This window comes from Protopterus annectens, chromosome 13.part0, assembly GCF_019279795.1.
Source record: "Protopterus annectens isolate FY-2018-M chromosome 13.part0, PAN1.0, whole genome shotgun sequence".
NCBI classification, from domain to species: domain Eukaryota; kingdom Metazoa; phylum Chordata; order Ceratodontiformes; family Protopteridae; genus Protopterus; species Protopterus annectens.
In genome coordinates, this window is record NC_056747.1 from 776,538,056 (window position 1) to 776,562,701 (window position 24,646).

The 24,646-nt window shown below is 40.8% G+C and overlaps 1 protein-coding gene across 6 annotated transcripts in view; it reads left to right on the forward strand.

Moving 5' to 3' along the window:
- ABR (ABR activator of RhoGEF and GTPase) overlaps positions 1–24,646 on the forward strand; it is a 2,680,879-nt gene that overhangs the window by 2,116,870 nt on the left and 539,363 nt on the right. For all 6 annotated transcript variants that reach the window (XM_044054480.1, XM_044054482.1, XM_044054481.1 and 3 more), the window contains 2 exons: positions 2,482–2,650; positions 19,654–19,776. In XM_044054480.1, the coding sequence (XP_043910415.1) occupies positions 2,482–2,650; positions 19,654–19,776 (292 nt within the window). The remainder of the gene's footprint in view (positions 1–2,481; positions 2,651–19,653; positions 19,777–24,646) is intronic.

Here is a 24,646-nt window from a genome sequence, read left to right on the forward strand (position 1 = left end):
ACCTATCTGTGCATATGTGCTTCCACTCGCACATTGATAATGGCTACCATCACCAGTTTGGGCAGCCTCATCCATGGCTTACCTGCACTAGCTGCCCTCATTATGTTGAACCTCTGCTCTCCATCTATGACTTTTTGTCAGTAGAGCAGTACAACGGGCCTGTTGAGAACCACCCTGGGTGGGTAAATCTGTCCTCCTTTGCTTGAGCCAAGTGCCCGAAACCCTAATTGAACTTGGGTCACCTGGGTTGCAGTCTAGGCTTCATCTTACTTTGCCAACAAAGCAAGCACACTTACCAGGAGATGTACTTCTAAATCCCGGACTAGCTTTAAGCACTTATACTGCAGTATCTTCCTGCTGGGGTGCCTTCTGTGCGGAGTCTACATGTCCTCCCTGTGGTCGTGTGGGTTTCCTCCAGGTGCTCCAGTTTCCTCCCACATCCCAAAGACATGCTGTAGGTGGATTGGATACTCTAAATTGGCCCTAGGTGTGTGTGTTTGTGTGTGTGTTTGTGCGTGCGTGTGCGTGTGTGTGTGTGTCTGTGTCTTCAGTGGAAGGTTGGGTACCGGGCTTGGCAACTCGACACTGTAAAACTCCACTGCCAATCATGAGCAGACAGGTGATCCATTGTGGCGACCCCTAACCGGGAAAAAGCCGAAAGAAGAAGACCGCAGTATCTTCCTCTGCCTCCCCACAGATGATGCTATACGTCAAAATAACTCATCTTAACTATAGATCTTTGGGACAGATATTATGGCACTAAGTACGTTATTCCTTTCTGAAATAACGATTCACAGGTGAGACAGACATGCACTCTTGCATAGCTGTATTTCTGAGGTAAGGATTCATGGCTGCTACTGACATTTGTTGGTGCACTGTGGTTACAAATAAAAGTAACATGTATACAGTTTAAATGCCGTGTGGTACAGCTAATCTGGTATGATAACTTACAGTAAAATGCTGTTGTAATTGTATTTGAAAGATGTTATTCATAAAAAGCAAATGTACATAAGAAATAACTTCAGATAATTTGAAAGACATAGCAGAGTAAGAGAGCTTAATGCAGAAATGTGAACTTAGCGTAAACCTCTTCTTATTGTTATAGTTAGGACTTTTCTGCCTGTTCTAAACAGTACATGATAACTATTAATAACAAGTGTACTGCACCAGCAGTTTTATATACAATTACTGAACTGCTATCTGAAAATGTTGTCACACACAAATTTGTTTGAATGTAGTTTCATAATCCTGTCAAGAAGTAATGGAATTAATTAATGTTGCTTTTAGGGATTTAAGATTAAGTGGGTAACCAGAATGTGCACCTACAAAAAAATAAAAAAATAAAATAATAATAACATGTAACACGCAGTCCTTTGCTAATTCAGGTGCCAGAGGAACTCACATGTCCACTGGAAGCAGATGTGCAAATTTCTTCATCTCCCAACAATGCATGTTGCAGGTACAAGCGTCTTTCAAGATTAACAGATCTCTGAAAGCAAATATCCTATGAGCTAGATAAAATGAGTTTCGTGTATTTACTAAGCTTTCTATTTATAAGTATATATAATTAATTTCTTAACACTGTTGTAATAATCATGAGTACTAGATGCAGGTTATTTTGTTTTTAATAATACTGTAGGAGGTTTTATCATATGCCCTGCAAGTATTATGTACATCTTTTTTTTTGTTTCACCCAGACTTATTTACCCAGTTTGTAGCATGCACATATTTCGTGTAGAGTACTTACACCAATAATTAAAACAGATAAGCATCTGCTGTTCTACTACCTGTGTGATTCTGGTTGGGTAGCCTCTTGTTTTCAGTTCTTATTTTCTTATTGATTTTGTGTTCAGTTCTTGTTAGATGCCATTGCGAGTCAGAAATGGCATTTATTGTGCCTTAATTTGAAAGTGTTTTCTGCGGAAATAAGTTGGGACAGTTCTAGAAGTTTAAATAGTGGGGGGTTCTGCTTTGACAAGACTTACTGCTTGAGCTGGAACTGCTGCTACTGCTATGAGATTTGATACAGTGCAGGTTATGAAGGTAAGCTATAACCATGCATTATGAATAACCTCTGTAATACTTTGTGTACTGTGTAATGTTTAAGTGAGTGTCTCATTCAACTCAACTGGCCTTTAGCCATGAAGCAGTGCTTCTTTCTTAGAACACAACAATGTTTTTTCTCTTCAGTAACAATGAATAGCTGAAAGGGAAGAAAGTATGTGAATTGCAGAATTATACCTAGATGAGTAAATTAAAATCATCATGTATATATTTTATGTTGGTGAGATTTTGTTAAAACTCGGAAAATGTGTTTTATGGAAGCAATGCACAAATCGCGATAATGCGAGCAGTGTCCTATGCTGTCCCAGTGAAGATCTGTATTTAAATTGTTAATTCATAATAAGTAAAGTACAGGGGATTTTCTTCTTTTTGAGAAGAGCACTGTGCCTATTTAATTATTTTCCTTTCAACTTGCAGGAAACACCAGCAGTATGAGTGTAAGTGGTACGTGCCGTTGGTAGATCTTACCTTACCATCTGTGGAAGATTCTGAACCCTCTCCTCAACTCATCCTCACCCCAGACCATGAAATCGAGGACGTGAAGTCAAAAATCTCAGCTACAAAGAATGAAATCCAGAAAGAAAAAGTATGTTTTTGTTTTAAATTTGTATGAGTACATATTTAAATGTTAAGACTTTAAAAAGACTAAGTTGAGTACTCTGTAACAGAATTTTGTGTAACATCATTTGTTATAAAAAAAGAGCCCTTAGTGAATACAGCTAGCGACCTGCTCTGTTTTACACCCTTTATCTAGTGATACACATTCCATCTTCCTTGTCTGGGATGTATGTCTTTGTTTTCCTCATCATGTATTGTGCCACCTCCTATCGCAATCTTTCTTTCTGTCACTGCTGCCAGCAATCTAACCCTGTCATTTACCATCCTTTCAGTGAAAACAAATGTTCCTGACAGCGCTGTACAAAACTATATATACTCATCTGGCCTTGAGATTTTCATGTTTGTGATTTCTTATTTGAGTTGTTTTAGCCTCTGTGATGTTGGGTCGTTCTGATTTTAACATGTCTGCATTGTGGCTTATTAGTATTGTGGTACTTGAGTTAGACCTAGTTTGTATTGCTGTATGTGACATCTAGCTTTATTTTCATCCTTCATGTAGGCATTTGCTTTATTTGTATTGCTATGTGTAGGTCTACCTTTTTTATATTGCTGCATTTATATTTGCCTTGTCTGTGCTTCAATATGTCGGCATTTTCACATTCTGTTGCTGTGTGTGTGTTTGTTTTACCCCACTGATGATGCAGAATATCATTCTTTGCCTGTTTATGTAATCTGCCAATACTTGCCATGTTTGTACCGTGCTGTGTTATTACTTGTACTGCCTATGTTGTGGCACATAAGCATTATTCCTTTCTCTGTTGTGGATAGTAGACTTTTGACCTGTGTGGACTGTCATTAGTAGGTATTTGCTTTATCTATAGTGTACATTTTGAGAATGTGTCTTGATGTGTTACAGTCTCTTAGCTTTATATGGGTTGTACATTATGAGAATGTGTCCTGTTTGTGTTACTGTCTGTTTGCCTTGTTTGTACTTTGTGACTTTTAGGTATTTGCCCTATCTACTTTGTGGAATGCTAGTGTCTCCCCAGTCATCTGTATTACAGCATGTTATTGCTTACTTAGCGTGTTATTCTGTGTAAGTATTTGTTTTGTTTGTTTTATAGCATACAAGAATGTGTCAAATCAGTATTGCAGCATGTCAGTGTTCTGTTTTATGCCACTGAGCATTTATTTTGCATACATTGTGGTGTGTATGCATTTGCTTTGTCATAAGTGATCTGTAAGAGTATGTAAGCATCTGGGTACTTCCTTATTATAGTGGCCCCCGCGATAGCGGCCTTAAAACAGAAGTAGAATGAACATGAAAAGACTAATGTGTGCCTTTTTTTGGGAGGGAACATCTCTTGATATACATACCCTTACATTTCGGAAAGACAAAATAATTCGGCAGAACATGTACATACACATGCTATATAAATCCAAATAGATTTACCTATTAAAAGCTAAACACAGAATATGCTGCATTTACAAAAACAAACGTTATAATGGAGACCTTCATATAGGTTCATAGGTTCATACTAGGCTATCTGCCCTAGGGCATTTATAAGCCTAGCCAGAGTGTGTATGGCTTTCGCCACCCATATTAAATTAATTTTGCTATGCCCTTTTTCAAGGTTAGTATACTGTGCCTCTGTCTAACAGTGACACAGAACTGATACCCGGGGTAAACCTACGATCTCCCATCCACTCATCAAGATTCCTCTTGAAGAGAGTCAATGAGGGACTCTGCCTAACCTGGACTGGGATTTTATTCCAGAGTGAAGGGAGCCTCTGGGTTATGAATCTGTCCCTCCAGCATGTCCTATTTATTTCAGTGCTGAGGTTCAAGTCCCGTGAGCGCTTAGCTCGATGGGATTTGGATTTTCTGAGGTGCAGCATGTCCATTAATTCCGGGTTGGACATGGCTTTATACGTCAGGCACAGATCGACTCTGAGCAGGTGGTATGCCACCAAGTAGAGCTGGAGTTTCTTTAACCGGGCAGCATACGGCATCTGTTTGAGCCCCTTGATCCTCTTGGTGAGGTACTTTTGGGGTCTTTCCAGTTGCTGCAGGTGTCTGGTAAGGTACATCCCAAAAGGGGCATTGTACTCAATTATGGGCCTGATGAGAGATGAGTAAAGAGGCACGATGACCTCCCCTGATCTAGATGTGAATCCCTTCATGATTAGGTGGGCTATATAAAATGTTTTTTGACCACTTTGGCCACGTGGTTGTCAAATGAGAGATTGCTATCAACTTGGGTCCCCAGGTCCCTAATTACTTCTTCTGTACTTAATGGATTACCACCTATGTGGTAATTTGTGGGCACTTTGTTTTTGCCAAAGGGGATGACTATACACCTTTTGGCGTTTAGCTTGAGACCATGGCTCTGGCACCAGTTGTCTGTTTCTATGAGGCCCTTTTGGAGGATGCTTGTGTCAGCTGGAGAGTCTATTATGGCACCCAGTTTGCAGTCATCTGCGAACTTGGTCAGCCACAGTCCTTCCATGTTGGCCTGTACCTCCGAGAAATATATACCGAACAAGAGAGGTCCCAGGACTGAGCCTTGTGGGATGCCACTTGTAACTGGTTTGGAGTCTGACATGGCTCCAGCTATTCTAACCATGTGGGTTCTGTCCTTGAGCCAGTTTGCAACCCATCTAGTGACATAGGGGTTTATATTTAAGCTGGTGAGCTTATCTATAATGCCCGAGTGGGGTATTGTATCAAAGGCTTTTGTGAGGTCCAGGTAGGCTGTGTGGACCACCTTCCCCTTGTCAATGGCCTTGGTGACTGTTTCAAAGAAATCGACCAGGTTCAAGAGGCAGGATCTGCCCTTAACAAAGCCGAACTGGGTAGGATCCAGTGTCTGCAGGTCCCCAATATCTTTATTTATAAGGTCCATGCTGATCCTTTCCATAGCTTTGCAGACCAAGCTAGTGAGACTTATGGGGCGATAGTTTCCAGGATCCATTGAGGCACCACCTTTGTGGAGAGGGACCACTGTTGCTGTACGCCACTCTTTGGGTACATATCCTGTAGTAAGGCAGAGATTGAACAGTAGTTTTGGGTTTGGGTTTAGCTCTTCTTGGAGTTCATATAGGACACAGCCCGGGACACCATCTGGTCCCATTGATGCTGTGTTTCTTGCTTTGGAGAGGGCAGTTCTTACCTGAGCATCTGAGATGTCAGGGAGGCAGCACTCTGCTGGGATAGATATTAGCCCTTTGGTGGGGGGGAGAAGTTTGCGCTGAACCTGTCAGCTAGGATGTTGGCAATGTCTGTGGGTTCGGTGTATTTTTTGTCATTTTGGACTAATTCTGAGCATATCTGGGAATTCCCACCCAGGTTTCTAACATAACTAAAGAAAGCCTTGTGATTATCCTTAGTGTCCTGTGCAATTTTTCTCGAAGCTGGCCTTAGACGATTTTATGAGTGCCCATAGTTTTTTGCTAATACTGATCAGAGATGCCTTCCCTTTTTGGGATTTTGCTCTATCATGTAGTAGCTTCCTCCTTCTATTGTATAGTTTGTTTATGGCTGGGTTCCACCAGACAGGACATCTGCCTTTGGAGGATTGGGTCTTGGTTTTATCTGGGATTGCATGATCCATGCATTCCTGAAGGTGTTCATAGAATGCGTTTATAAAGGATTTTGCGGTCTGGGCAGTATTATCCACAGGCCCGGGGGCTTTGAAGGATTCCACCTTGGTTTTGAGGAGTGTGAAGTTTGCTTTAGAGAAGTTTTTCACTGTGGTTTTCTGGGCATGGGGTGGGGTCGGGATGTGAATATCCAGTGAGATTAGTTTATGGTCTGATCTTACCAGTGAGGGATACACTTCTGGTCTGGAGCATAGAGTCCCCAAGTTGGTGATGATCAGGTCCAGTATGTTTTCCCCTCTTGTGGGAGTGGTAACAAGTTGTTCCATAGCATTTGAGTTTATAAATTCTAGGAACCTTTGGGCTAGGGTGTTGGAGCTAGAGTAATGCTCCCAGTCTATGGTTGGGTAGTTGAAGTCACCCAATATAATGGTGTTTGGAGAGACCTTCATATTTTCCAATGTTCTCAGGAAGGCCGAGTGGGGTTCCTGGGTTTGGGAGGGTGGTCTGTAGCAGGCTATAAACTGGAAGGCAGTTTTACCCACTGTTAGTTGCACATGGATAGTCTCTGATGCTTCGTGCTGTGCCACCAACCTGGAGGTGTGGGTATCTTTGACGAATATTGATACTCCCCCTTCTTTTGTGGTTCAGTCCAAGTTTTGGGGCCGAAAAGCATGGTATGAGGTATAACCTGGTAGTGCTGGGGTGCTCTCGAGAGCCTTGAACCAGGTTTCTGTTACTGCACAGATATCGATGTTCTCCATGCTAAGGAGAGTTTCGAGTGCGTGCATCTTGAGGTTTAGACTTCTGGCATTGAGTAGCATTACTCTTAGTTTCTTATCCCTTGTGATACCTATGGAGGTGGGTTTGTCTTTTGAGCCTTGCCTAAAAAAGGCACTATGGGGGTAGCAAGAGCCTTTGCCAATATCCAAAAGCCCAGGGGTGACAGGTGCAAGCCGTCCCTAGCGAAGCAACGTGGCTCGTCGAGCATGTCATCCCAGGCTGACAGGCATTGGATCCCCTTTGAATGACACCAATACTTAAGCCAATTGTTGAAATTGATAATCTTGTCTTCATACTGTGGCATCATTCTTGGTGAGGGTAAGATGCTACTCAAGGCCAGGGTCATACTGGCCTGGGCTACATGCTCAGAGAGCTCCTCTATGTCTCTTTTCATTAGTCCAGGGAGGTACGTCTCAGGTCATTCACACCAGCATGGACAATGACTGAGTCATATTTGTACTTGCCTTGGAGTGACCTGAGTGCTTGTGTTATGTGGCGGATCCTAGCGCCTGCTAGGCAGCTCACCGTGACCTTCTCCTTGTTCAGCCTGGTGAGTGGGACGTCAGTGTGCCTGATGATAGAGTCACCTATTACAAGTGTATCAGGTGTGTTGTTTAGCCTTAAGGGCTGTGACTGTTCGGCACACTGGCTTTGTGAGCTATGTGTTGCACGTGTTTTGTTTTGGGGTAGAGGTTGCTTGGGTGTCTGCTTTGGAGGTCTCTGCTGCTTAGGCAGATTTTTATTTAGAGCCTCCCAAGTATGTTTTTGTGTGTTTATGTGTTTGGTTTGCTGTCGTGGTAGGTCTATGTGAGACTGGAATTGTAGTGAGTGTGGTTTCCTTCTCCTCCTGACTGGTTACGCCAGTACTGAGTTGAGAGAGCTTAGCCTCCAGTTTGGCTATATGGTTGCATCTCTCACATGTGTTGGAATTTGTTGGGAGGAGGAGAGGGTTGTCTGTGTACATGAGGCAGCTGTAACATTGCCTCAAGATTCCCAGATTCACCAGCTGGACTGGAGAGGAGATTGACAACTGACCTTTGGACATGCTAGAATAGTATTGGGAATTTCTTTATAATTGAAAAAAGTGGCCAATGGGGAGCAAGGTACTCCAGGGGGAGTTTGTGAGGGTGTAGTGCTTTTAATTTTTTAGTGCTGACTTATATAATTGTTTTAGTGAGCAAGTGCCAGGTAAGTTAAATGCAAAAATGACAAACAGTAACTTTCTTTCAAGTGAAACAAGGAAATAAGTACAGTAAGCAATGCAGATATCACTAGGGATCCACAGAAGCACTGAAAAGCTGCGTTTTAGGTGGAATTAGCTTTTCAGGGAAATAACAAGCATACAAACAAAGCTAGATTCAGCAGACCTGCATCTAGTCTATGCTACAGCAAACAAGGTGTACCAATTACAGTAAGAAATAGTTCAAATATGCAGGCACTATAAGCCTTTAACCAGAAATTCCCAGCTCAGAAGGGCAGAGTCCAGCCTCTTCTCCCACAAGAGTGCAGACCATGAACCTTCTTAATGTAAAATAACAACTAACTGTAACTGTTCCAGAGCTAGTGTGACAGTTGTAAAATAAACCAACTTCACCGTGAGAATGAAAAATGTTTCTCATATAATAACAGTGTTTCCACGGTATACCAAGAACACACAAAGTGAAAGGATTCACTTATGCACAGCAGACAATTAACACAGATTTAAAGTTTTCAAATGGGCAGGGTGAAGGTGGTAAAAGGACCTATGTTTATGGAACATTACGAAATTGTTGCAGAGGAAAAAAACGTGTGTGAAGGGAGGCGACCAGCATGACATTAATGACGATTAATTCTTAGGCAGACCCATTGTACCACCAGGCATCACAACCTACTAAACCTCAGTCATGTGCTCTTATCTCTGAGACTTAGTTTCACCAAGTACGTTATTGGTGAATTCCTAAGGAAACTTTTTTTTTTTTTTTAACTTGCTTCACCACGACAGCAGTTCACTTACCACCATAAATTTTATGTACCAGAAACATAACGTAATCCCTGAAATGCATCGCCCAGGGCCACTATAATAAGGAAGTACCAGCATTTGATTTACTAGAGAGCAGAAAAAGCAACTTTCTTGATTATAAGTATTTTTTAAACATTTTATTTTGCATTTTTCGATCTTTTGAGCTTTTCGACTACTGTTTGTGCCTATATTACTGTTTTATTACCTGATTTTCCTGTTTTTCTGTGCTTAAATTGTTGATTGCACTTGTTGGCTAAAGTTTTGCTTAAAAGTAACAAACAGGCTAATACACTCAAGTGTACCAGCCTTTGATAGCAATTTAGTCGAATACCAAAGCATTTACTGTAATTTTTCTGTCTGTTTGCAAAAAAAACTAAAAAACCCCCCAAAAAAATACTTCTCCTTTCCTAAACTTTCCTAGCTAGTTGTTCCATTGATCAGATTTTGCTGATCCCTGGGCTTTGTATTTGGTTCCTGTGTTCCTCCATTTTCTTGTGTGGCCAGAGGTAGTTTCTTTACTCACCAGTGGGAGTGGGGAGTACTGAGCTGCTTGTTTGTCCTCTGAGGAGTGGTTAGAGAGAGCAACTAGTAATTCGTTGGCCATTTTGGGTCATTTCCTGTTTTTTCCAGCCCCCTGCTATAAAGCACGCGTTAGCACGATTTAGCGCGGAGTTGCCACTGTTGCACACAAGAGCAGCGGTTAAACAAGGTTAAACTATTCAGGCTACCTAAATTCCACTCTTCAAATTTTCCCTTAAAACTACCTTCCTCGAACTGTACTGCAGATCTAACCAGCGTATCCTATAACTAAAAACTTCATCTCTACTTGATTCCCAAGTAGACTATTCTCTATCTGTAAAGCCTAGCACTTGCTCCTACAGTACTTGCACCTTGATAAAGCACTATTATTATAGATAGTACCCCACCAGCCTAGAACCCACATCCCCCGGAGTCTTTTGTAAGTTTTTTTATCTGTTACTTCTAGCCTGTGGAGGCATCAGTTGCTAGTGTCCTCTCCTGCTCAACTGGTGAACCTGGGAATATTGAGGCAATGTTACAATTGCCTCATGTACACAGACAATCCTCTCCTTCTCCCACAAAACACAAATACATGCGAGAGATGCAACTATACGGCCAAACTGGAGGCTGAGCTCTCTCAACATAGGACTGGCAAGACCAGACAGGAGGAGAAGGTAACCACACACACTACATACCCAGTCACACATAGTACCATCACAACTTTAAATCATACACATAATCACAAAAAGACATACTCGGAGGCTCTGACCAAAAATCTAACAAAACAGCAGAGGCCTCCAAAGCAGACACCCAAACAACTACCACCTCAGGACCCAACACATGCAACACATAGACCACACAGTCAGAGTGTCAAACAGTCACAGCCCTTAAGGCCAAACACAATGCCAGACACACTAGTCATTGGTGACTCCATAGTCAGGCACACTGACGTCCCGCTCACCAGACTGAGTAAGGAGAAGGTCACAGTAAGCTGCCTGTCGGGCGCTAGAATCCGCCACATAACGCAAGCACTCAGGTCTCTCAACAGCAGGTACAAGTACGACTCAGTCATTGTCCATGCTGGTGTCAGCGACCTGAGACGTACCTCCTTGGACTACATGAAAAGAGACATTGAGGAGCTCTCTGATTATGTAGCCCAGGCAGGTATGACCCTGACCTTGAGCAGTATCCTACCTTCACCTAGAATGATGCCACAATACAGTGATAAGATGATCAGCTTTAATAAATGGCTTAAATTTTGGTGTCATTCAAAGGGGATCCAATGTCTGTCTGCCTGGGATGACATGCTGGACAAGCCACGCTGCTTCGCAAGGGACGGCTTGCACCTGTCACCCCTGGGCTTCCGGATATTGGCAAAGGCTCTTGCCACCCCCATAGTCACCTTTTTAGGCAAGGCTCAAATTCTAAACCTACCACCCTAGAACACAAAAAAGGAAAAAAACTAAGGGTAATGCTGCTCAATGCCAGAAGTCTCAATCTCAAGATGCATGCACTCGAGGCCCTTCTCAGTATGGAGAACATCGATGTCTGTGCTGTGACAGAAACCTGGTTCAAGGCTCCTGAGAGCACCCCAGCACTATCAGGTTTCACCTCATATCATGCGTTCCGGCCCCAAAATCCGGACAACACCAAGAAAGGAGGGGGGGTGTCCATATTCATAAAGGACACACACACCTCAAGGTTGGTGGCAACGCACGATGCATCGGAGACCATCCAGGTACAATTAACAATAGGCCAGACTGCTCTGCAATTTGTAGCATGTTACAGGCCACCCGCTCAAACTCAGGAACCTCACATGGCCTTCCTGAAAACACTGGAGGGGATAAATGTATCTCCAAACACCATCATACTAGGTGATTTCAACTACCCTAATATAGACTGGGAACACTACTCAAGCCCAAACACTCTAGCCCAAAGGTTCCTGGAGTTCATAAACTCAAATGCCATGGAACAACTAGTCACCATCCCCACAAGAGGAGAAAACATACTTGATCTCATCATCACGAACATGGGATCACAATGTTCAACACCGGAAGTATACCCCTCACTGGTGAGATCAGATCATAAACTAATCTCGCTGGAGGTCCTCATCCGCCCCACCTGAAATAAAAAGACCACAGTGAAAAACTTCTCAAAAGCCGACTTCACACTTCTAAAAACTAGTGTGGTCTCCTTTAAGGCCCCTGAGCCAGTGGTAAACATTACTCAAACCGCTGAATTACTTACAAATGCCTTCTACCAGCACCTACAGGACTGCATGGATCAGGCAATCCCAAACAAAACTAAGACTCTTTGTACCAAAGGCAAGCGTCCAGTCTGGTGGACCCCAGCCATAAACAAGCTCTACAACAAAAGGAGGAAGCTACTACAAGACAGAGCAAAATCCTTGAAAGGTAAGACACCTTTGATCATTATAAGTAAAAAACTAAGAGCTCTCATAAAATCATCCAAGGCAAATTTTGAAAGAAAAATCGCCAAGGACTCAAAAGACAATCATAAGGCCTTCTTTAGCTATGTTAGAAACCTAGGAGGAAACTCCCAGATATGCTCAGAATTAGTTCAAAATGATGTGAAGATTACTGAACCTACACACATTGCCAACATACTGGCTGACAGGTTCAGTGCAAACTCCCCCCCCCCCAAAAGGAGAGATATCTATACCAGAGGATTGTAGCCCCCCAAACATCTCCAACGCCCAAGTGAGAACTGCTCTCTCCAAGGCAAAAAACACAGCATCCATGGGACCGGATGGTGTCCCCGGCTGTGTGCTCCATGAACTCAATGAGGAATTAAACCCACAGTTAGGACAGCTGTTTAATCTTAGCCTCACCTCAGGATATGTACCCAAGGAGTGGCGCACGGTGACTGTGGTCCCACTTTACAAGGGCGGTGCCTCCACCGACCCGGGAAATTACCGTCCCATTAGCTTGACAAGCCTTATCTGCAAAGCCATGGAGAGGATCATAATGGAACTCATAAATAAAGACATAGGGAACTTGCAGACTTTGGATCCAACCCAGTTTGGCTTTGTCAAAGGCAGATCATTCCTTTTAAACTTGGTTGACTTTTTCGAAACAGTCACCAAGGCCATTGATGAGGGCAAGGCAGTCCATACAGCCTACCTCGACCTGGCAAAGGCTTTCGACACAATACCCCACTCAGGTATCATCGAAAAACTCATCAGCTTGAATGTAAACCCATACATCACAAGATGGGTTGCAAACTGGCTAAGTGACAGAACCCACAGGGTCAGAGTTGCTGGCGCCATGTCAGACTCAAAGCCTGTCACAAGTGGTGTCCCACAGGGCTCAGTCCTGGGACCACTCTTGTTCAGCATCTACTTTTCTGAAGTACGAGCAAACACAAGAGGGTTATGGCTGACAAAGTTTGCAGATGACTGCAAACTGGGCGCCATAGTCGAAAACACATCTGACACAGATATCCTTCAGAAGGGCCTCACAGAAACGGATAACTGGTGCCAGAGCCATGGCCTAAAGTTAAACACCAAGAAATGCTTAGTCATACCCTTCGGGAAAAACAAGGTTACCCCTAGCTACCATATAGGTGGCAATCCACTGAGCACAGAAGAAGTCATCAGGGATCTGGGGACCCAGGTTGACAGTAACCTTTCGTTTGACACTCATGTTGCCAAAGTAGTTAGGAAAACTTTCTACATTGCCCACCTGATCATGAAGGGATTCACATCTAGATCTAGGGAGGTCATCGTCCCCCTGTACTCATCACAGATTAGACCTATGAATCGAGTACAATGCCCCATTCGGAATGTATCTGACCCGACACCTGCAGCAGCTGGAAAGGCCCCAAAAGTTCCTCACCAAAAGGATAAAGGGTCTCAAAAATATGTCTTATGCTGCCCGACTGAAAGAACTCCAGCTCTATTCAGTCGCATACCGCTTGCTCAGAGGTGACCTGTGCCTGACATATAAGGCCATGTCAAACCCAGATTTGATGAATATGCTTCACCTCAAAAAATCTAGATCCCTCAGAACCACAAGGGCGGGAGACTTAAACCTTGACATGGTTATTAATAGAACGTGCTTGAGGGACAGATTCATCACCCAGAGACTCCCTATGCTGTGGAACAAAATCCCGGTCCATGTGAGGCAGAGCACCTTGCTGGCCTTGTTCAAGAGGAATCTTGACCAATGGATGGGAGATCGCAGATATACCCCAGGGATTACTTCAGTGTCACTGCTTGACAGAGGCACAGCAAAATAATAGGCATAGTTTTCTTCAAACTAAAGGGGTGGCGAAAGCCACATAACTATGGGCTAGGCTTATAAATGCCCTTGGGCAGATAGCCTAGTATGAACCTATGAACCTATGAACCTATAAATGAGATATGAGAGTGTTTATCTTGACATGTGTGAGCATTTACTATATCTAAAGTGAATTATGTATTACATTTTAATTCAGGTAGGTACTTTTCCTGTTGTTAGTGTAGTGTGCTAATGTTTGCTACAGCTATATTGTTTGCCCTGCCTGTGGATTACATTTTGTAAGCATGTGCCTTGTCTGTACAGTGTAAATATTGTCACTTCTGTGTCTCTGTATATAAGCATGAAGACATTTTGTCGGTATTGTCACATCCCTTTCTTTCCCTTGTCTGTGTTTCCTATGTAAGTATTTAATCCATATTGTAGTATGTTGGTGTTTGTTCTATTTTGCAGGATTTACAATTTTTTCCTGCTGTACTGTAGTTATGTGGTATTTGCCATATTTGTATTGTTTTGTGTAGAAATTGCCTTGTGTGTGTTGCAGCATGTTATTTTTTGTCCTGTATATGTTGTGACTTGTTTGTGTTTGTCTTGTCTTTTTTTTTGACATGTCAGTTTCTCTTCTCTGTGAAGGGGTCTATTCTGTCTGTACTGTAGCATTTCTGTTTGCCATGTTTATATTGCATTATTGTGCTTTATTCTAACCTGTGCTGTACTGACTTAGAGCCTCTCACTTGTGCAAGAACATCTGCTAGCATGCTTTCACTCCAGTCCTATAATTTGTGCATGTTTCCACATGAAGGGCCTGAAAATATACCTGGTTGCTTAGTTAGTAGTGATAAACCTATCTGTGCAGAGTGCAAACACAGTATTTAAACCATTTAACCTAAGTTCAGCCACTGGTTTTGTCCCTGATGTGTATTGCACTGCAGTGTTGATGTTTCTGTTACAGAGGTAATGTGGGTATTTATTTCAGATGGCTTATATGTGGGTGATTATTGTGAGAATGTGGTAAGAAGAGATTAAATGATTTGGAGATAATGTGTAGAACCATTGCCACTAGAAAGAAGTGTTTGTTATTTAAAAAGAGTGCATGCGCAAACAGACAGACACACTAAAAATGACTTCAGAGATGACCTTCCTTAAGGATGGTCATATGAGTGACCCAGTTAATTGCAGACCTATTAGCCTTACAAGATTCATTTGCAAATGTTTTATAACTAACATAATAAATTGTGATGTCAAGGATGTTATTAAACTTGACCCCCAGGGGCTTTTTTTTTTTTTTTTTTTTTTTAAATCTAGCAAACTTCTTGAGAAAATTTACATGGGTTGTAAATGGTGGCCGTACAGTGCATACAGTATATCTTGACCTGGCCAAGGCTTTTGATACCACTCTCCATGCTGGCATCATACAAAAGCTAAATGCTTTAAAAGTCATCCCATATATAGTAAGATGGATAACAAACTGGATGAAAGACAGAACCTACACAGTAGAGTTGCAGCTGCCTCATCAGAAAATAAGACAGTGAGCAGTGATGTCCCTCAGGTCTCGGTGCAGGCACGTCTCCTTTTTGGTATTCACTTCTCAAATCTCCAAACAGAAAACCAAGACATCTGGCTAACAAAGTATGCAAATGAATGCAAACTGGACATTGGTGTTAAGTCACTCTGTGACACCTAATCCTACAGAATGAAGTCTTGGTGTACTAAAACGTGGCTCAAACTAAATGTGTGGCATTATCACTTTTGGTAGAAAACTCCTCTCCTCATCTTGCCCTCATCATAGTTTACATACAACACAACTAAAAACTCTCACACCAATTGCAAATATGAACCTCCTTCTCTTCCTTTCTCCTTAAATAAGCTGCTCGGCCTACTGATATATTTTAATTAACTGTTTTACCCTCTTTTCTAATGGTACACAGTCTTGCCAAATGTCATACAAGATGACTTTTAACTATACCAAATCTTTTTCAAATTACATTCTAAAAGCCTTTCTAAAGAATTATAGTAATACATCAACTGTATAAATTCACAGCTCTCTATTTCTTGATTTCAATATTTACTGTGGTAACTTTATCTGCTGTCAGTGGTACTGTGGTAATTTTATATTAATTCTCTGCCTGTAACTTATTGTAACCTACACTATGTAAATTTAATATCTCTGAACTTTCATTTTGTCAATGTTTTTATTTTTTATTCTGTGGAGCTTTTCTCCCCAGGCCTCCATTGCAAATGGGTTCCTGACCCAGTTGGACTTTCCCGGTCAACAAATGTCAAATAAATAAATTAACATGTAACCAGGAACCTGCATGCTCAGGTTGATGGCCTCTGTTTTGATCATCGTGTGATGGTGGTTGTTATATCATCATTGTTTGAAGAAATAATCACTCAGCATCGATCAGGTCAATTATCAAGTTTATTGCCCCCATTGCGATGTATTTTAGTGTATCAAACAATTAGAAGGACCTCAAAGGCTCCTAACCAAAACGACCACAGGATTAACGTCCTTGAGCTACTAAGATAGGCTGGAAGCTCTATCCTTTTGTTCAGAGTTTAAATAGATAGCAGATAAATAAAACATGGTATAGGAGCAGGTTTAGAAAGCGGTTCCTCACAAACCGCTGGAATAAACTTCCCCCGAATTTTAAGCTGTGTGACTCGTTATTTTCTTTTAAGTCTATCCTAGAGAACTAGATGGGGATCCAGAAGTTTACTCCAGGCTTGACTGAATTGCCTTCCTGGAGAATGGAGGTGTGGCCTGAGGGAAGGCATGAATGATTGTATGATTCAGTGGCTTTGGAATAGCTAGCAATCTATTATTCTTTCCTTTGTAAGTTATTGTTAAATATTCTTCCTCTGCCTCCCCTGCCATTTCCTGGGACCCATTGCATTGCTTGCATAAGCAGGACCTTCTCCAGGCATTCTGGTGACTTATCCAGTCCATCACCATCTATGATGTGCTATAGTATTTGCAGTCTTCCTACACCAGTTCTTCTTGTCACTTTATCATTAGAAATATGCCTTTGTCATTACACATTCAGGGTCTTCTGTAGCATCCATGATGATCCCAATGTCTTGTAAACTTAGCATTTTTTCACTTCTTTTAGTGTTTGCTGTTTTTCCATGTCAGAGGCATTGTGTATAGTTGTCAGAAAAGTGCTTACTGTTTTTTTCTGTAATGCATTTTGTTGCATTCCATTTCTCAGAGACATAGAGTACAAAGGATAGTACAACAGATGTTTAAAGAATCACTTTGATTTTTGTCTTGACTCTGTGAAGAGGCCATATTGGGTGAATATGTTGGAAAATGGGAGGTAGCTTTGCTTCTAGCAATAATGTCTGCATTGCCATTCCTTGATGTTGTCCTGGTTTCTGTCCTGGTTTCTTGACATAGAGGCACTGTACTAGATCCATTATCATTGTTTTTTTATTCCCTGCTCATCCATTAGCGATAAGTCCATCTGCCATTTTCCTCATGGTTTCCAGAGTCTGACTCTATCTTTAGCAAAGTCATGCTCTTTCAGTTGTCTGAATTCATGATAAAATGTTGCCATGAGAGGCAGGGTAAGGGCTTAAAATAGAACTATGCTTTTTGCTTACATCTTATCAAGGATGAGAATGGGAACACAAGCAACCCTGATGGTTTCCTGGATGACAGGCTGATCTGGACGGTACATCCCATACTGTACTGGCTGCATCTCTCGTACAGGGAGGACCAAGCTGAGTCTCATAAGATGGTGGTCAGGTATGGGAACAAAATGCACACCACCCAGTGTCAGCTTCATGGTGAAGTCCTCGAAAAGATGAGAGTATGCAGCCTTGACTAACGTTACTGACAATGTCCTAAGAGCATATCATAGCTGTACTATTGCTTGGGCTGGCTTAATGGATAAAGTCTTTACCTTGGAGGTACAAAGTACATGGTTTGAGTCTGACATCAGGTTATTGGCTAGGATTGTAATAGTTCAGACTGATGGGTTAGTCTTTGCCTATGAACCTGTGACACTGCAGAGGGAGTTTTGTTATTATGATCTCAAAATGTTTGTGTGTATATTAGAAGTACCATAAAACTTAGTATCCATCAAAGTGATTCCTTTTTTTTTTTTCCCTTCAATAAACATCTTGCATGGCATAGGCAATCTTACATTTATATCAATGAAAAACAAACATTGACACCACTTTAGTTACAAACATTATATGTCAGAGACACCATTTAAACAACTCTAGTTGCAAACATTATACATAATTTATAATCTATCCAGTCATTGTCAGTAAGGCATTATATGGTTCATTCAAATTCTGCCTCTTAAACCTCGTTCCTTCTCTGCATATATTGTTCCCACAATTTCCATTTTTTTCTAAGTAGTTTGTTCTGTCCCTTTTCTAAAGATCCCAATTCCAGCTGTTTTATCTGCGTTACTATATTCACTACTTCTAGTAAAGTTGGTTTAGACTTTGATTTCCATTTTCTAGTAATTGCTTTTTTGGCAGCCACCATAATTAGACTCAGCAAGGCCTTACTATGTCTAGGCAATTCCGATTCTGTATCATAGCTCAAAAAAATCATCTCCCCACTCAATCCAATCTGCTTTCCCAGCATATCAGACAGAGCAGTTTACAGGGAATCAATAAAGTCAGCTAGCCCATTACCCCATTACCCTCTCAAAAAATATGTTTTCAGCCACCTCTTTCTTGCCTGTCGTATCTCCAAAGTTTGCTATTCACCTGAGGAAAAGTTCTTTGGAGTCTACTTGGGGTATAAAAATACCTATGCAAGCACTTCCAGGGAAATATCCTAAATTGTGTATACTTTCTTGCATATTTTGGAGATATACATATATCCCCCCATTGTCTCTTTGTGAATTGATTATCCAGTCTCTCTTCCCAGTCCTTTTTAAGCTCTTCTGATTCTTATCATCAAAGTGATTCCTTATGTTCACTGCAAGAAGAATTTTATTTGTCATTGAAGTTATGTGTCACTATCTGATAGATATTCTGTTTGCCAATGCTGCATATTGCATATAACACAACATCTGCTTTAAAAAAAACAAAAAGATTGTCCTGCATGTAGGATCTGAGTGATATTTGCCTTTAGCCAGTTTAAGAAGCTGATAAAGAATGCCTTCCCAGGGATGGATAGCAACTAACTCTGCTTAACAAAACCCTTATACCCTGGTGTATACATTTATCTCTTATGCGTGTGTGCCTTCCGTATCTGTTGTACCTTAAAAACTGGCCTTGTATTCCTGAGACTACTGCTATTCAGTCCATTTTATTATTCTGAATATTATGTTAGGAACAACTCTTCCAGTGCCACTTTACTGCATGTCTTTGTTTTACTACAGTTTTATTTATTTTACACTATGTTTTGCTCTGTTGTTATAATTTCAGGTGTTTAATTTTGTTTCATATTGTCTTACTGTGTAAATAGTTGATGCAGCTAATTCATTGGATAATTATTTAGACAGTTTGTATTGTAGTCTTCCCTGGGCAGTGACTGACATGGTTTGACCTGAATCAGTGCATTACCCCAAGTATCAAGCAAATAAAGTCTACATGAAGAGGAGGGAGAAACAAGTAGCAAAACAGCCACACTGCAGTACCTGTCTTCTGCAGACTAGCTAAATGTTTAGAAGTTAGGAGGATCTGCTACATAAACTAATGTATTAACTCAAACGTAGATATATTACAGGGAAGGTTATGACTGGTTGAAGCCAAGTAGCAATTAGTGTTCACTGGTAATCTCAGATTCTGTATGGTATATTCTTACAAAATATGACCATATCAGAATTTCATGTTATGTGCATTACCTGTCTGAGAAGCATTTTTTTAACTTTCTTTCTCTTCCTAATTTATTTTTTATAGAAAGCCTGCAAGGGACAAAGCAGGGTGATGGATCGCTTGAAAAAAAAGGTGACTGAACATGAGTCCTGGTTACTTCTGCACTCGCCCACCATTCCATTCAGGATTCAGACAAAAAGCGGAAAGGTAAGGTAACCTGTGTTAACATTAAACTGAAAATCAGTGCAGCCTGGTTTTGTATTTTCTTAGCATGCTAGTGGCCCTGATCGCATACTTAGAACATAGAGTGAAGGACTGTGGGAAATAATGTTGTCTTTCTGTTATTCAGTAGGCCTAGAAACATCATATAATAATAAATGTGGCTATGCCCTGCTTTTAAACACTGATAATCCCTTTTTATGATTTTTGCAGTTTGCTGGGTTGTACTACGGCTGACCTGTTGAAGGAATTCTTATAGCAAGGACCCTACTTTGTTTGGCCTGAAAAGGGCAAAGACATTCTTGTCCATCCAGTAGCAGGACATGACATTGTAAAGTGACAGCAAATTTTTACTTTCTCATTTGGTCTTTTCACATCAGATTCCCGTTTACTTCAGAGTACAAAAAGAAACTTTGCAGTGAGTGAATGTGTGATTCATCACAAATAGCCATAGGAAAGTAGAGTTATATGAGATACTCACCATAGCAGTAGATCTTGTAAGGGAGAGGCTTTAGACTAGACGTATTTATGTTTCAGTTTCTACCCACCATCAGTTATCATCTGTTCATACTTCAGATACTCAGGTGGTTTCCTAGCAGCATTAATGTTACATTCATGCTTCTGCCAGGCTTGTGTCAGTGAATGTTTGCTCTTTGTAAAAGCAATGTTAACCTATGTCATCTTCATTTGTCCTAATAACAAACATGTAAATTTAATAAAAAAAAAATACAATCACTCAGCATTGTAAGCACTCTGTAGTAGTACTGAAATGATAAGTACTCTTTAAATAAAGCCAGCAGTTCAAATCAAATTGAACTCCAGACAGAAAGACAGTGACAGGGTCCTCATCATAACAAGAGTATCGCCCATAAAAAAATCTTATTTTATGCTCAGAACTTCACACAACTGTGCTGGCATTCCTTCAGAGACAGGACTCTTGTAGCAGTGCACATAAGAGCTGGTCAGAATCTCAAGCACTTTATAGATTAATCCAAGGTGGTTGACAGTGAAACAGGATTCTTTGCAATGCTGCCCTACCATAGCCTTTTTTGCTTTTAGACCAGGCAGCTTGCTCCAAGTGTTTGATGCATGGACTTTGACCATATGCTGCACCATCATAAACATCCTGAGCTGAAACATCTGTAAAATAAGCAGCAAAGGTGGTAACAGATCTAATAAAATATATCCACATACATTTTGTTCTGTCTGCAAATGTGGTTTGTCCTTTTTTTATTGCATTTTTTAGATATAATATGTTTGATCACAGGTAGATAATATAGTTTTGTCATTTAAATTGTATTGAGGTGGCTTTAACATATACAACAAAACTGATGTAATCAGAATAGCATGTTTCCAGTTTGCAATACAGTGGGTATCACATAAGTAATAGAACATGCAATTAAATTGAGACAAAAAGCAGAAAATGTTTTAGCTATTCTCCGATATCAGAACCAAAAAAATATCCAGATGCTTGTAGTTAATCACACCGCAGTTTATACAAGATCTTTCTTTATCTCAGCATTTATGCTTCATCTTGTAAAACTGGCAAACCTTTATGTTCTGCCAGAAATTGTAGAACATTAGTCAATCATTTCAGATTTCTTTATTTTCACATTCATTTTTGCAGATCATCTTGTCTTCATTGTCATCTTTTCCAATAGTTTCTAAGCATTCATGGCATTTTTGGGGGCATAATATAGACATCTGTTTATAGTAACTTTTACAGTCATTTCTAGTAAGTAAGTAAAATCCCCTGTTGTGAGTTAACCAGTACAAAACCTAGTCTGCCCTTACATAGGTACAAAACCAAATGGGAACCTTTTGAGCCCAGATTTACCTCAAACAGTTTCTTTTAAGCTTCTTGTGATGATCCCCAGAAACCTGTATTCTTTTCACAGCCCCAGAAAATATGAAAAGGAGTTTCTTTCACTCCATGCCACTTCCAATAACCACAAGACCGCTCAGCGATGTTTGAAACATCATATCTTGTGTTTGAAAAACAGTAAGGTTTCACTTTAGAAAGAAATTCCTTCTAGAACCCTCTGTTGACGCGTGAGACCACCTCGCATATCTCCCCCCAGTCTTTTTCACATGGATGCTTTCCTCCATCTCTCTATACCCCATATATTCACATGTACTTGGGAGGTTCTAAATTAACATACATGTAAGACTAATCAGGACTTAAATAGTTCCTTTCACCCCTGGATGCTCCACAAAATCTAATAACTGACTTTCCAAGGTATGTGGATCTAAGTGAGACTGGTCCATGCTGCATTAATCATGAAATATGTTGTTATACAAAAAAGATTTCCACATATTGGAGCCTGTATTGTTGTTGGTGTTGGTGTTCTAGTAAAAAAAAAAAAAAAAAAAACTACCTGAAGATGACACCAACTGCTTGGGGCGGAGGACAGGTCCCTATCTCTACCTATGATATCCATATCTCAAATGAAATATGAGTATTACAGTCTAGTCTTTTTAAAACCTTTATTAAATTGTCACTTAAGACATAGCCACACATTTAATAAAAAAGAAAACAAACCATAATAACATGTTTTCATTGATTATACTTTACATATATGTTTTCATTCTTTGTAATTGTCATTCACTCCAACATTATATAAATTGCTCAATTCCTGCCTTTCCGTAAACCTCACTTCTTCTCCTGAATGTTATTGTGTGTATTTTCCAACAATTTCCACTTATTTTGATGTAATTTGCTCCTTCTGTTTTCTAAACATCCAACTTCAATTTCAGTACTTCAGTTATAGTTGATTTCCATTTTTTGACAGAGTGAAAACTTGTAATTTAACCCGGGAAGAATATGATTCACTCATTAAGTTACAAAATGCCTCCAATATTGTTATCAAACAGGCAGACAAGGGTGGCACGATAGTCATCCTTGACAAAACTGACTACTTGGTGTTTATGGATAAGTTTATGAATGATGATGAGGTATTTTTGAAGATAAATTCATGTGGTCTTAATGCTATGATGTGCAGAGTTAATAACCATGTTTATGATTTACAGTTTGTAGAATAAGAGGCGTGCTGTACCTTTAAGAAGCATTTTCAAGATGTGCATGTGCATATAAATATCAAGCAAGTGTTAGCTTTAGTGCCATTTTGAAGGTGCAGCCAGAATGTTACATCTAGGTGCACACTGTAAAAGTTGCAGACTCCAAATCTGACCTCAATGCAGTGACAAGTGGAGTGCCACAGGGTTCCGTCCTGGGACCTCTCCTGTTTGGTATCTACTTCTCTGAAGTACAGGCTAACACAGAAGGCCTCTGGCTTACGAAGTTCGCAGATGACTGCAAACTAGGCACCATAGTCAAGTCCCCAAATGATGTGGACATCCTACAGAAGGGCCTCACTGAGACAGATGCCTGGTGTCAGAGCCATGGCCTCAAGCTTAATGCCAAAGATTGCAGTGTCATCCCCTTTAGTAAAAGCTCTGTACCCATGAACTACCACATAGGCAGCAATCTACTTAACACCGAATGTGTGATAAGAGACTTTGGGACCCAGGTGGACAGTAGCCTCTCCTTTGATAGTCACATCGCCACAGTAGTCAGGAAGTCCTTCTACGTGGCACACGTCATCATAAAAGGGTTCTCATCCAGGAAAAAAGTGGTCATTGTTCCCCTCTGCTCGTCACTCATTAAACCCATTATAGAGTACAACGCCTCTTTTGGAATGTACCTCACAAGACATCTGCAGCAGCTGGAAAGGCCACAGAAGTACCTCACAAAGAGGATTACTGGCCTCAAACAAATGCCCTACACTGACCACCTCAAAAAACTCCAGCTTTACTCCATAGCATATCGCCTACTCCGAGGTGATCTCTGCCTAACATATAAAGCTATGTCAAACCCAGAGCTGTTGGACATGCTACACCTAAAGAAATCCCAATCCCTCCAAGCTACACGCTCTAGGGACCTAAACCTTGTCACCACAATAAACAGGACACGCTGGAGGAACAGATTCCTGTCCCAGAGACTTCCTATACTCTGGAACAAGCTACCCATCTATGTCAAGCAAAGTTCTTCATTAGCACTCTTCAAGAAAAATCTTGATGAGTGGATGGGAAATAGGAAATACATCCCAGGAATGACTTCTGTGTCTCTGCTGGACAGTGGCACAGGAAAATAACTTTCTTGGGTGGCGTAAGCTATGGTACCTTGATGGCTAGGCTTACTTAGGCCCTTGGGCCGATAGCCTAGTACCTACCTATGATAGCTAATCTGTTTATAAGTTAGTTACTTAACCCATTTATGATGCGTTTGCATACAATAAAGCTGCTTGAACAAGAACCCACGATGCTCGCTTGTTTTATCCTGAGCTAGCAAGCGACATAGCTACCTGGAGATTTATCAATTGACTTGTATATTTTTTTAACTGTATCTCATCCTATTACTCCCATATTATTTGGGCCGCCGAAAATCCATAAGAATGTCATGCGTCCACCAATGAGACCTATTGTTTCAGGCAGGGGATGGGTAAATGAACCCATCTCCTTGCATTTGGAAGATAGGCTGAAACCTTTTTTTAAATAGACTTCAGAGCTGTATATGTGATACAGGAGATTTTCTGCATAAGTTATACAGTTTTTATATGTCTAAAAATACATTGATTATACACTAGTAACACTTGGTATTAATTATTTATTCACAGTGATGCCTCATGTGAATGGGATTCATGCTATACGAAGAGTACTTTCTCTATCAGACAGGTGGAAACAGTTTGTGATTTATTCGTAGTGGTCCTTACTAGTAATGTCTTTATTTTTGAGAAACAGTTATACCATCAAGTTTCTGGGCTGGCAATGGGGTCTTCCTTCGCCAATACATATGCAA